This window comes from Octopus bimaculoides, chromosome 1 (assembly GCF_046866305.1).
Source record: "Octopus bimaculoides isolate indiv1 chromosome 1, ASM4686630v1, whole genome shotgun sequence".
Classification (NCBI taxonomy): domain Eukaryota; kingdom Metazoa; phylum Mollusca; class Cephalopoda; order Octopoda; family Octopodidae; genus Octopus; species Octopus bimaculoides.
This window is the reverse complement of record NC_142928.1, coordinates 127307567-127322938: the sequence shown is the minus strand read 5'-3', so window position 1 is coordinate 127322938 and position 15372 is coordinate 127307567. Positions and strand designations below refer to the sequence as shown.

Below are 15372 nucleotides of genomic sequence, written 5' to 3'. Positions count from 1 at the left end.
TTCTTTTAATTAAGCATTGTTTGTATATATTTGAACTCCTATCAAATCAGCTTAAAAGGTTTTGATTTAACATGCAACCTAGATTATCCTACTGCAGAAGATAATTAGTTAAGAACTCAGTAAAAGTTTCTTTAAATGTTTATAGATGTATTATAACTAGAGAATATCATTAAAGCAAGATATATTCCTTATTAGCTAAAGAATTGATTTTCCATAATAAGACAACTTTATTAATTAACTGTCAAGCTATTTAGGCCGTCATAAGCTTGCATCCTCTCAGCTGCCTGGGCATTGTTTGCCCTACTAAATGTGTATTTGGCAAGCAAATTGCTTGAGTCATTAGAACTTTGGATAGAAAGCCTTGCAGTATTTGATCTAGCTCTCTACACTCTGAGTTCAAACCCCACCAAGGGAACTTTATAAGTACAACCTTTTCTCTGTGATAGGTGTAAACATAGTTATGATAGTTGTAGGTATGGCAGTGTAATTAAGAAGCTTGGTTTGTAACCATGTGGTTTTTGGTTCAATCCCACTGTGTGGTACCAAGTATAGCCTCAGATTGACTAATGCCTTGTGAATGAAAGAAACACTATGGAAGTCTGTCACGTATATAGTTATTTATACACATGTTTGTGTGTGTGTGTGTGTGTGTGTGTGTATGTGTGTGTGTATGTGTGTGTATGTGTGTGTGTGTGTGTGTGTGTGCTTGTTTCTATATACCTTTGCCTTGACATGTCGGACAGCAGTGACATATGTTTATGTTCAGCATAACCAGCCAATGCCTGAGTAGTTTGACCAGTGGAATAAAGAACCTTACTTGAAAACAAGCAAAGGTTAGCATCAGAAAGGGAATAAAGCCAGGACTGGATTTAAACTATGGGGGAGGCACTTCAAGTTTGGTGGGCCCCTTATACACAAGAATTAAAATCTTAGAAAATTACCAAATTTAAATCTCAAAACTCATCTTTTTCAAATAATTGAATTTGATGTGTTACAAGAGAAAGTTTAAATAAATGACTGAAAATGTCGCTTTATAGATACACTTTTTCAAAATTCAAATTTCATTTTTCACACATCCTCTTGTGGTGTTTGACTTTTCCTACATTGAGAAAAAGTTCAATAAAGGAGGGAAAAGTAGGGTAAGATTTTTTTTTTTTAATGTGTGTTACATGTTTCAGAATGTAGAATAAGATAAAATGACAGAAAATTACAAAGAAGGCGGTGAGCTGGCAGAAACGTTAGCACGCCGGGCGAAATGCTTCGTGGTATTTCGTCTGCTATTACGTTCTGAGTTCAAGTTCCGCCGAGGTCGACTTTGCCTTTCATCCTTTCGGGGTCGATAAATTAAGTACCAGTTATGCACTGGGGATCGATGTAATCGACTTAATCCATTTGTCTGTCCTTGTTTGTCCCCTCTATGTTTAGCTCCTCGTGGGCAATAAAGAAATAAGAAAATTACAAAGAAAAAATCATTTTTATAATTCTTGCTGTTCTAAAGCCATGATGAGTGTGTGTGTGTGTGTGTGAGAGAGAGAGAGAGAGAGAGAGAGAGAGAGTGAGAGAGATAGAAAAGGTGGGGTAGAGATAGCAACATTTAAAAGACATGGATTTTAAAAATTCTTCTTTTAAAACAGCTTTTTTCATTGTTTTGTAATGTATGAAAAAAAAAAAAATAAAAAGTAGGGGAAACCCTAACAAAAACAGGGAAATTCAAACAGCTATTTCTGAAAGTTTGCTTTTCCATTTTCTGGCAGCAGTATGTGAAGCACTATGAGTAATATTTACTGCATTTTTGACTTTGAAGAAAATGTATTTTTTTTAAATGTTTACTACCTTGTCAAAACTATATCAGCAAAGAAAAGACCTTCTCTAAATGCAGTAAAACCTATAACATATTCAGAACACTATTTCAGTAAATTATCACTGTTCTCTTTGAGCATGTAAAAGACAAATTTAAGCAGGGAAAATGGGTAAGACAAGACATGGCCTTCCAGTTAAATATGGCCTTCCAGTTCTCCAGAATTAAATTTGAAAAAAAGTCATACACATAAACATCCATCCTTAGACATCAGGAAGATCAGAAATGCAACAAAATTAAAAATATCTTGGTCAAATGAAAGAGGATTATGGAAAAATCTCACATAATATTAAATTAATGAAACTTAACTAAATCTAAAAACTCAACGTAAAATATTTTTTATAGTTTCTTTACCAAAAATTATCCAGATATTTCATTAGCTACCTCAATTACAATCAGGTCAAATTTGAGGAAAAATTTCTTGAAAATAGTACCTGTCGCCTATGTTTCAAACTTTCAACTTCAACAACAACTATGTAAACTATACTGACCAATTTTAACTCCCAAGTATGTAACCTATATTGACCAAATTTTACTTCCAAAGATGATGAAATGGTACAAAATGAGAGAAAATAACAAGAAATCAGAAATTACTGATTTTGACCGAGTTACCAATTTTACCCCACTTCCATATAGTAATTCCAAGTGTTTGACAGAATGATGAAAATAGATGTAATTTTATAATTAAAACTAAATTCAAAAGTTTTCTTTACTTATTTGCTTTTAAAGCCTCACTGAAATAAGTTTAGAAGTAGAAATGTGTGTGTGTGTGTGTTTAATCGCTATTGGTCAAGCCAAGTTCAAGCTCAGCCATGCATTGAAAGAAGGAATTTGGCCTAGAGACAATAACATTTTTCTATCAATCTCTTTATCTTTATATACATTTATTCTTACACACACACACACACACACACAAACACACATACACTCACAGATTCATACAGAGAAAACCTGTATGAAAAGCACTCAGCATACAAAAAAAAAAAAGACTATGCATTGATATGTTGCCCAGAAGCTTGAAGAAAGCAGTAGAACTGACATGAAGCGTAGTCTCTCTTGGACACAAGACCACTACATCACATCACACTTTGAAGGCTATGCGTTTGCAATCCAGGAACAGGAGATTACCATAAAGTACCTGGTGAACAAGAGAGACAGTGAAGCTCTTGTAATCCCAAGGTGCACCCACATATGTAAGCTGTGTCATGTTTCTGTGGAAGATGTTATGCATGTGATTAGTAACTGTCCTAAAATGTTGTCACGGTGCTACCCCACTATGCAACATGATGTTGTTGCTAAAACGATTTACGATGCCATCTGCAAAAAAGACTGTTCTGAAATAAACTTAGAAAATTCCTCTGTTATGGAATACATTCATAAACACCAACTCAAGGAATACTGGTGGAATATTTCTATCAAAACCTCTGTCAAATGTAAACATAACAGGCTGGATATTGTTTTTTGGGACAGAGGGGCAAAGGTATGTGCCATCATAGAGGTCAGTTGCCCTGCTGATATAAATATCTCTTTGAAAATCAAAGAAAAAGAAGATATCTATGGACAACTGCTTCAAAACCTTCAGCTTCTATATCCAGACTATGAATTCATATTCATACCAATAATAACTGAAGCACTAGGTTTTGCTAATAAATGCTTAAGGGAGAATCTGGATAAACTGGGATTTTCAAAAAGAGAAATTGACTAGCTAACTTGTACATTACATGTAGAACAGTAAAAATATGCAAGACTTTTCTCAATTTCCAAATTTGAATTTGTCTGTGTTAACTAAATCCGAAAGATGGAGCCTTGTATCTTTGTTGGAAACCGGCTCCCTCCACAGTGGAAGATTTATAATAATTAAAAAATAGAAGAGACACATAAATATATTTTTGGGAGTGTTCTGTTGTTTCTGTTTTCCATCCCCAGAGTAGCTACAAAGTCCCTTGAGATTGTAAGTTCTTTAGGACTGGGTATAAACTGTTTTTTAATTGAATAATTTGATGTCTCTAAAGTGGCTATTATAAAAGAGAATCCATTAAATTTTTTAAGAAGTCAAGATACCTTTGTATATTGAAAGAGAACCTCATGCCTGTTTGCTGGGAGCTGGTGGAGGGGGCCCTTCCTGTATTGAGTGCTACATATCCTTCCTAGCAGGGGACCCCCCCACCAATATCTAGATGCCTGGGGCAATTCCCACCCCCTCATAAATCCAGCCCTGCATACAGCCACAGAATACTGCCATAAGTAGTCTTGTTCAACTCATGCCAGTACATAAAAATGGACCTAAAGATAGGAAGATGATGATATTCAGAATACTCCTCAAGACTATTTTCTTTTGGCCATAATGCTGATATTCAAAATCAGTATCACTACATACCCTTCTGCACCTTCTCTCTCTTTCTCACTCATACACACTCACTCTCTTTCTCTCCCTCTATCTCTCTCTATATAGAGTTTACTGCTCCATCAATGTAGGATCAACAAAAAACAGTACTCCATCCTGTGAGAGATAAATATCATATTTAATGTACACAGTAGTAAAATAAGAGCTACTAATAGTTTCTTGCTATAGAGACACTGTGAACAGGTAGATTTATGGAACCAGCATCCTGGTTTTCAACAACCATGTGCCCTGAGCCCAAAGATTGCTTGCAGCTACAAGGCACATTATATAAATCTGCCTAATCATAGTGTCTCTTTGCTATGAAACTATTTGTAGCTCTTATTTTAAATACTATTTACATTAAATGTTATAGCATAATTACCATCATCATTTAATGTCTATGTTGGTATTGGTTGGACAGTTTCACAGGATCTGATGGGTCCAAAGACTGCATTGTGCTCCAGTGTCTGATTTGGCAAGGTTTCTATGACTAGATGCTCTTCTAAACACCAACCACTTTTACAGCATGTACTGGGTGCCTTTTTTGTGTGACATCAGCATTTCTGTGGTCATTTAGCAGCTAGCAAGTCATCTTGAGGGAGGTGAGATTTGAATTCTCAATAATATCAGATTTTCAATCAATTGATCATATTGGTGTTATCTACCTTGATTGCTGTTTTCCACATTTTAAACACACTAATCTCATGTGATTGAAGATTTTAATTAACTATATTTTCATATATTTAAATACCTACATAGTTATATAACTATATATTTATAACTATAACGATATATATATGTATATATATATATATATATATATATATATATATATATATATATATATATCATTATGATTATTATTATTTTATGTTTGACTTTTGTTTTGCATTTGTACAAGTTGGATCCAACTCTCATCCAAAGACCTCAAGAGACAACAAGTTAGAAGTTCATGTAGGTGTTATGCCTAGGGTACCATATATTTGGATTTGTACAGTTTTGTTCAAGTGAATGTTTAAGAAACCATAAGAAAATTATGTGTTTGCTTTAAAATTTGAGATCACATAGACAGTATTTTACGTACGATATGGGCAGTTCCCATGAGCACTATCTTTTGAACTTCAGCCATTTTGGGGTTTCCTGGAATCTGATCTAGGTAGTAATCAGCCCGTTTCGCTGTCATTCCCAGGGCACCTATGACAATAGGTATTGTTTTCGTCTTCAGATTCCACAATTTGCTAATTTCTATTTCAAGATCTTTATATTTGCTCAGTATTTGGTAGGTCTTGACAGATACGTTTATATCGATTGGGACAGTCAAATCAATGAGGAGGCATGATTTTTGTCTGAAGTCTTTCAGTATGATGTCTGGCCTATTTGCGTCTATCTTTCTGTCAGTTTGAATGGTGAAGTTCCAGAGGAGTGCAATGTGATCATTTTCAAGTACTGGGGGTGGTTTGTGTTCCCACCAGTTTTTATCATGGGGCAAGTCCAGGTTTTTGCATATTACCCAGTGAATATATTGTGCAGCTCTATCATGCCTGTTGAGATACTCTGTAGGCGCAAGCAGATTGCACATGGAGACAACATGATCGATGGTCTCATCTTGTTGTTGGCATATACGACATAATGGGGAGCTGCCGTTCTTTAATATGTTGGCCTGGTAGTTCTTTGTAGGTAGGCATTGATCTTGGGCTGCTATGATAAACCCCTCTGTTTCTGATTTCAAGCCAGAAGCCATTAACCATTGGTGGGTAAGGGCTTTGTCAATATCTGCATTATTCGCTCTCTTTGGGTATTTGCCATTGAGAGGTTTTCCATGCCATTTTTCAGTCATAATAGCTAAGGCAGCAATTTTAGCACGGGTTTTCAAGCGCTTAGCTTTTTCTGCAGGTGTTTCTAGTTCGTCTAATTCTTGAATTTGTTGCAATTGGAATTCACTTAGATATTCCTTTGCCTATTATTATTATTATTATTATTATTATTATTATTATACTTCCTTCTTTTTTTTGCTGTATATATATATATATATATATATATATATATATATTTGTATTTAATATGCTGAATGCATTCACAAAGTGTTTTCCCCACAACCACATAGTGTAATTATATTATTTTAAAACAAAAACAATAAAAATGTTATACTGGAATTAAAATAAAGGAAACTATATTATGATGGTTTCCTGCTTAAGCAGGATGCATGAGAAGAATAGAAACTAGGTTATGGACTAGTTCTCCAAGAACCTCTCCATGGAACACATATACAAATGTAGCTTAAACATTGCATACTGAAGTATCTATTCATTGCTAAGGCTTTATTATTGTATATCAGTAACAGACAGCTTTCTTGCTATGTCTGGAATATAAATTAGATTCTCAAATGAAATTTATTTCTTTATATGTTTGTTTGGAGGTTGATTAAATTCAGTGGTTTGTTAGAATCACTTAAACTACAAATTACTATGTTTATTTGACCAAACAAAAAATATTATGAAGATTATATACTTATAGAATATATACTTACTTGATCTCTGGTTTTTTATGAAATAAAGTTGCAATCTTTCCTTAAAAGACTTTTCATTTGTGAAAAATTCTACTCTAACCCTGAAAATAAAATAAATTCTATTAGTGAAAATTAAATATTCCAATATAGACTTATAAAAAATGTAATGTAGATAAAAATTTTATTACAAATATGCAATATAAACATATGATGTGAAAGATTAAAATAATTAGCTGAGAAATATATGCAAAGAAACAAGTATTTTGTAAACAAACATAATGTATAAAACTTAATTTTGGGGACGTTTTTATTTGAAATAAAAATTATTGATAATATACTAATTTCTTCCAATTAATTTTTGATGAAGTGAGAATAATCAGTTAAAATGACTGCATTTTATGATCCTAGAGATATGAAATCTAAAGTAGATCCCATTGGGGTATGTGAACTAAAAGCATTGAAGTAACAAACTAGATACTGAAAAGCCTCATATCCATCAAGAACACAACTATTTAAGCAACCTTTGTTCTCTTTACATCATTGTAGAAATGAAATAACCAAGTGGATTGTTTTCAGCTACCTGAACATAGGTCATAAATTCCTGTCTACTGCTGCAGATATTTCTTTGTCATTCATCTGACCACTGGGAATAGACATCAAATAATCTTTAATAGGGAAAAATATATTAGACTATTAAAATACCTATGAAACAAATATACCTGCAATAGACCACTTTCCTATCTAAGATTACATTTATTTTCTATCTACATTTTGCTATGAAACATGAGCTAAGCACCATCCTCTTGAGATAAGAAGGCATTTAAGGCAGCGAGTTGGCAGAAACGTTAGTACGCAGGGCGAAATGCTTAGTGGTATTCCACCCGTCGCTACGTTCTGAGTTCAAGTTCTGCTGAGGTTGACTTTGCCTTTCATCCTTTCGGGGTCGATAAATTAAGTATCAGTTACGCACTGGGGTGGATGTAATCGACTTAATCCCTTTGTCTGTCCTTGTTTGTCCCCTCTATGTTTAGCCCCTTGTGGGCAATAAAGAAATAAGAAGGCATTTAAATTACACTACATTCATAGCAGCATTACTTTTTTTCTTTGTTTTTTTTTTTCTTTCAGTTATGTGTTGTATATACTATATTTATAAGGCTTTATAGAAATGTGTGTAATGCCCATAGAAGTTATTGTGACTTTTTCTATATAATGGATAAGAGTGAAACTTGAGACCTTGCTAATATATAATTTAAAGTAAACATTGTTTCCTTAAACAGTTCCTTGATTTTATTTGTACATAAAAATGAGACTGTATGAGGCATACATCTAAAATAAGACATAAATAGGCATACAAAAATATCTCTCTAAATATATCAGTTGCTTTGTCACACATCTTATATAGAGAGTTATCAACATTCTACAATAACAATGATAATAATTACTTTTATATGGCACAAGACTGCAGATTTGAGGGGATCACAAGAATCAAAACTAATATATGTTTGGTATTTATTTTACTGATGGACAAAAGACAAAATAAAGTAGTAGCTTATTTGAAATCAGATGGTTCTGAATGGTATTTAATTCAATGCTCTGATGTTTCTGTTACCTATATATCTGAACAAATCCAAATGCCTTTACCCAGAAACAAATAAGAAATTAATATTTGAAATTCAGTGACTTTTGACTAGTCAAAAATTACCGGATGTAGAATAATTCTGTTGAAAAGATCATTAGTTTGTTCACCCTTTTCCTGTCTTCTGTATCACATGTGATACACAGGACATATTTCCTTATTGTCCATGCATCATGAATCATACACATTCCTAATTTTGACAACCACCAGAGTAACTTGGGAATTATGAAAGAAAAGCTTTATATTATTCGGAACATATGGAACAAGGGCTAACTAAAAGTCTAAAAACAAACATGGACATTTAGGGCAAACTTATGAAAATGCTTCGGACAGACAAAAGATAAATAATTACAAGCTCAAATAATCTCTGTATTGTGTTAGTTTTTGGTAAATGCTTGAATAGCTAATATAATATGAAAAATATTAAAACCAAACGACAAACTCATACTTTAATCAAGGTTCAATAATCATTTTAATTTAACACACACATATACAAAGAGGTGCAAGTTCAGCTATGTGATTAATAAATCCAGTTCAGAACCACATGATTCCATGTTCAAATCCATCTGCACAACACTTTGGGCATGTGTCTTCTACTATAAACTGAGTAGGCCAGTACCTTGAGAGTAGGATATAGTAGATGCAAACTATGACAAAATTTGTTGTATGTGTGTAAGTGTAGATGTTTCTCTCTCTCTCTCTCTCTCTCTCTCTCTCTCTCTCTATATATATATATATATATATATATATATATATATATATATATATGCATACATACACACACACACACACACACATATATGTATATATAGACATATATATGCATATATGGGTACAGGATGTCACAATATGAAATACAAAAACAAATGAGTTGAATACACAAACAATGAGAAAACCAAAATGAAAAACAGGACAAGTAACAGTAACATAAATAACGACCCTTCACCAGTTGTTAGCTGTCCATCTAAAATTCAATAAAAGCACAACAAATGGAAAAATCTTACAAAAATTTAACAAACAGAAAATTCGTAGCTAATTCCTCATTAGTCAACATCCAAAATATCCTTACAATTTCACATCTTTAATGTTAATGTTGTTCACTTTTGGTGGTGCCATTGGCAAAAGGCCACTGGGAATAACTAACAAATGTACAAGACAATGATGAAGACAAATACAACAAAATAAAATATACATATACATAAAAAAAAAGTTGCACAACTAGTTTGAAGTGAAATTAGATTAAGTTGTCATTTTTTAATATAATAAACATATCTTTCTACTCTACTCCAAGTATAAGAATTCGGTATTAGATAATGCTTGCATCTTGTATAACACAGACTGGTATATGTTTTATAACTCTTGCATTATGATATATGTGTTTGTGTGGATGCATGTGTGTGTTTATATAAATGGTCCCGCATATATGGAAATTACTTCATAACAAATGGCTTCAAATTTTGTCTCATTGCATGGAACCTTGTGCAAATGTCTTGTACTCTGGGGTGACCAATGACTCGTGAGTGGAATTGATAGACAGAAATATATGGTAGCATGTCTTACACATATGTAGATATCTATAAATATTATATGCTTCTGCATGTGTAAGTGAATATTAGCCTTCTCTGCCTTTGCATGAACCAAACAGTGACATTATGTCAACATTTTCTGTCCATAAATCATTCTGCAGCAAATGACAAATGAATAAAAAAAACAATCACTTGAAAAGCAGATATGGGTTAACTGCTTTGTGAGCAAGAGAAGAAAGAAATGAGAGGAAGCTATATAATAACGTTCTAATAAAAAGTGTTTGTCTAACTCATGTTAACAAGGAAAAACTACTGTAAAATGAATGTGTGTGTGTGTACACACACAGACACACATATATGAATGTATGCATTAAATATATATATATATATATATATATATAAATCAGTAAATAGTGGGGTTGTGTTAACCGCATGTGGAGAAATAATAGGAAAATGAAGAATAAGGCAGAATGCTAAATTGAAAGCATGTTTTAATAAAGATTTCTAACCGGCTTTCATTGCAAAGCAAATTTTCAAGAAGGAGAATGAAAATGTTTTTTACAAAAAAGTACAAAATGAAGAAAATAATATATAAAAAAAATAATATATAAAAAAATAACTATACCAATACATTATATTGTTTTTGAGCTTTTGAAGTTCAATGGTAGTTCATGTATATAATCGTTGGAAAAATAAGGATGCATGAGAATTGAGAGTTGTGTTAGGTTTAAAAAAAAGGTTAAAAGTTTGTGTTAAGTAGGAAGTGTGGTGTCAAAACAGGAAGTGTGTGTAAGGGGAGACAAATGTTTTTAGTTGGAGTTTTGAACTCCTTTTCAACAGGAAGTTTATGTCTGTTCCTAGAGAAATAAGGTCACTGAGGGGTATGTGTGTTAAGAAATGGTTGGAATTTCTCTATGAAAAGATTCTCCTTGTTGATTCTTTCTTGTGTGGAGATTCTGTCTTTACAACTTCCTGTTTTGACACCACACTTCCTGCTTAACACAAACTTTTAACCCTTTTTTAAACCTAACACAACTCTCAATTCTCATGCATCCTTATTTTTCCAACCATTATATACATGAACTACCATTGAACTTCAAAAGCTCAAAAACAATATAATGTATTGGTATAGTTATTTTTTTATATATTATTTTTTTTATATATTATTTTCTTCATTTTGTACTTCTTTGTAAAAAACATTTTCATTCTCCTTCTTGAAAATTTGCTTTGCAATGAAAGCCGGTTAGAAATCTTTATTAAAACATGCTTCCAATTTAGCATTCTGTCTTATTCTTCATTTTCCTATATATATATATATATATATATATATATATATTGTGTGTATGCATGTGTGTACAAACACACACACATAGATATACACATGTTCTTGTGTATACAAACATGCAACATATATACAAATAACTTGCAATGTTTTCAACAGATCTTTCTAATTGGACACATAGCAACATACCTACAAAAGTTCTCTAGACATTGCTAAAGTTGAAGTACAAAATGTTTAAGTGAAGGTTTGAAATATGTTAGACTTGATGATGATGATGATAATACTGATGATGATAGCAATAATGATTGCTGCTGATACCATGAATAGTGACTTAATAGGCTGAGTAGAAGTTTTAATCAATGGCAATATATATTTTTCTGATAATTTAGAGCAATTCAAAGCAAATAAACACAATAACAGTGAAATATCAGCCCACCAGATGACACCAGAAAAAAAAGTGTACTTCTCATATTAAACAGGAATACAGTGAAAATATTGATTCAATAAAGCATGAAAAATGAATAGATTAAGAGTGGATACATCTTAAAATGAATGCTGAGATTTTAACCAATCACTGATATCTGTTGTGCACCATGTTTCTTTCTTCTGGTACCAAAGCCTCTCGCTCATATTTGTAGTGGCTCTAAGGTGGCAAGCTGGCAAAATCTCTATCACACTGAACAAAATGCTTAGTGGCATTTCTTCCAGCTCTTTATGTTCTGAATTCAAATACCACTGAGGTTGATTTTGCCTTTCATCTTTTGGGGATTGTTAAAATAAATACCAGTCAAGTACTTGGGTTGATGTAATCAACTTGCGTTCTCCCCTCAAACTTTCTAACCTTGTACAAAAATTAGAAAGGATTATTAGCTCTATTGGTTTACAGACAATGCTGTTTTTTTTTTTCATTTATAGTTTCAATATTAACATCAGATAGTATTTAGTAATGGCTCTTTACACATATCTTGTTGAGGTCAACTTAATTTTCATTTTTCTAGGGTTGATAAAATAAAATAGTAGGTATAGGTGTGGCTGTATGTTAAGAAGTTTGCTTATAAACCGTATGGTTCCAGGTTCAGTTTCACTGTATGGCAACTTGGGCAAAGGTCTTCTACTATAGCCATAGGTTGAACAAAGCTTTGTGAGTGAATTTGATTGATGGATACTGAAAGAAGACTGAACCCTTCAAAGCAGTACCCCAGGATGGCTGCAAGCCAGATTGCTTAAAACAAGTGTAAGACAAAAGATAAGAACTGGAATTAGTTTGTCTTCAATTACCTCCAAAATCTATGACCTTATGCCATTATTAAAAATCAATATTTTCAAAGTCAAGTTTTGTAGAAATTAACATGATTATTTTACTCCAGTGTTTGATCAATTTTGATATTATTACCTGGAGAGTTGATATCATTAAGTGCTTTGGATTGGATTCAGATTCATTTATTTTATTCTATGACATGATTTGATTTAATCATGCGTTTAAATAGACAATCTTAATGTTTAAAAAAGAAAATATTGACCATTTCAAAGAGGAGATCATCATCATCATCATCATCATCATCGTTTAACGTCCGCTTTCCATGCTAGCATGGGTTGGACGATTTGACTGAGGACTGGTGAAACCGGATGGCAACACCAGGCTCCAGTCTGATTTGGCAGAGTTTCTACAGCTGGATGCCCTTCCTAATGCCAACCACTCAGAGAGTGTAGTGGGTGCTTTTACGTGTCACCCGCACGAAAACGGCCACGCTCGAAATGGTGTCTTTTATGTGCCACCCGCACAAGCCAGTCCAGGGGCACTGGCAACGATCTCGCTCGAAAATCCTACAGGAGCCAGTCAGGCGGTACTGGCAACGGCCACGCTCAAAATGGTGCATCTCATGTGCCACCCGCACAAGAACCAGTCCAGGGGCACTGGCAACGATCTTACTTGGCTTGCCGGGTCTTCTCACGCACAGCCCATTTCCAAAGGTCTCGGTCCGTAGTCATCGCCTCGGTGAGGCCCAATGTACGAAGGTCTTGCCTCACTGCATAACCCCACCGTATATGTAGAAAGTGCCAGGTCTTATAAAATGATATTCAACATTATTAGAACAAATCTGAGAAAGAAATAAGTCAAATGATGAAATCCAAACCATTCATTTTAATATTTCATTTTCAACTGCTATATTTGTCTCAGAAGATAATTAGTCAGTCATGCAGCATAGTAGAAGAACTTAAACTCAATACACACAAAACACTGTGTGTGTGTGCATGTGCACGTGCGTGCTTGTGTGTGTGTGTGTGTGTGTAGCTTTTATCCTTTACTTGTTACAGTCATTGGATTATAGCCATGCTGGAGCACCTCCTTGAAGGTTTATTTGAATGAAGCAACCCCAGTACTTACTTTTTTTAAAGCCTGCTAGTTATTTTATTGATCTGTTTTACTGAACTGTTAAGTTACTGGGATGTAAACTGACCAACACCAGTTGTCAACACACATCTACACATGAAAGGCAACTTTTAGTCTTTGTCTACCAAATTCACTTACAAAGTTGTGGTCAGTCTAGGGCTACTGCCATGCAGTGGGACTGAACCTGGAGCCATGTGGTTAAGAAGCAAACTTCTTACCACACAGCTACACCTAAATCTCTATATATATGTATGTCTGTGTATTGTGTGTTATTTTACACACACACACACATACACACACAATACACACACACATGCACACACATACACAAGATTAAGAGTTTCACACAAGTAAGAAAATGCCTTGAGAACTTTATCATGCAGAAAAAACACAAAATATTTACATTTTTATGTAAATATTTTCTTTCTCTAATTCATGCTAAAATTCTCGAGGGACTTTGTCTTTGGATTTTTTATTTATATTTATACATGATTAATACTGCTTCTGTTACTAATAGCAAAGTCTTTTCAGCCTGCCAGCTCATTGTAACACCAATGATTTTTCAGTTACTGTTTTACTATATCAGTAGTAGTTGATTTTGTCTTAGCATACAGGTGCCAGTGAATGCTTGTTACTGATGAAGCTCAAAGAGGTAAAAGTACATATTAGCAATGTCACCACTGCTGCAGGAAGACTTTCGGCTGCTACTGATATATTTCTGTTTTTAATACTCTCTCTCCCCCCTATATATATGTGTGTGTGTGTGTGTGTGTATATATATATAAGAGATACTTTCTCAAAACGAATATCACAGTTTATAAGGCTTTAATGATGTATCTGCTTTAAGTGTGTAACACAGGTTGCTATTTCGAACTGATATTGCTTCTGTCTCTGATAACACACACACACACACAAACCCACTAATGTCCAACATAGATTTGACAATAGAAAATATTCTTATGAATCAGATACAATCTAATCTGTCCTACTAATGTAAGTAACTGACTAATTATATTGTAAAGATAAAAAAAGAAATTATGTAGTGCTATTAGGTCACTCAACAAGCTACTGCAATCATGGTTCAGACAATATTCCTTTACATATTTAAATCTTAATTTAGTCTGCTTTACACCAAATTCTCTCCAATACAACATTTTCCTTCTTTTCTAAAACTTTCAATGAATTGATTTTATTTGTATTATCCCACTTCTTGTTTTTAAATTTTAAACACTTCTAAAAGAAGGTTTTGTTTTACTAGTTATATGGATAATGTCAGTAAACTGCAAATTTTCTGTTCACTAAATTGCATGTGAAAGACCTTACTATATTTGCATTTAGTATGCAGAATGCTCCCTTCAGGTATTTGTCCTCACTCATATTGTAATTCTGATGATGTCAAATATCATTTTACATTAATAAATTTTAGCATTTAATTCATTATAATTTGATTTAAAGCTCATTTCTCATTGCAAATATGAAATCAAGGTGGTGCACCTACCTCTGTATGTGGGTCATTTGTGTACATGATATATATAACTTATACAGGGAGTCCAACCACCTTGGGTTCCCTTCGAGGAGTACCCTCTGTTACAGGCAATTAGCTCAGGTTACCCATTTGAGGATACCTTCTACCCACCCACTAATCTCTTGGAGAGCTCTGTATGTTATCTTTTCTTAGACCCCCACCCAACTTTCCTAAAAATACAGCCTGGCTAATTTCCTTGTAGAGACAGAAATAACATAAATGAAAATAAAATAGAAAAAAACAGTAATTTTACTTAATTCAAAA

General features: G+C 33.4%; 1 protein-coding gene across 27 annotated transcripts in view; it reads right to left on the bottom strand.

Annotated features, from left to right (window-relative positions):
• LOC106878725 (potassium channel subfamily T member 2) overlaps positions 1 to 15372 on the bottom strand; it is a 668752-nt gene that overhangs the window by 169920 nt on the left and 483460 nt on the right. For all 27 annotated transcript variants that reach the window (XM_089357587.1, XM_089357572.1, XM_089357576.1 and 24 more), the window contains one exon: positions 6769 to 6848. In XM_089357587.1, the coding sequence (XP_089213713.1) occupies positions 6769 to 6848 (80 nt within the window). The remainder of the gene's footprint in view (positions 1 to 6768; positions 6849 to 15372) is intronic.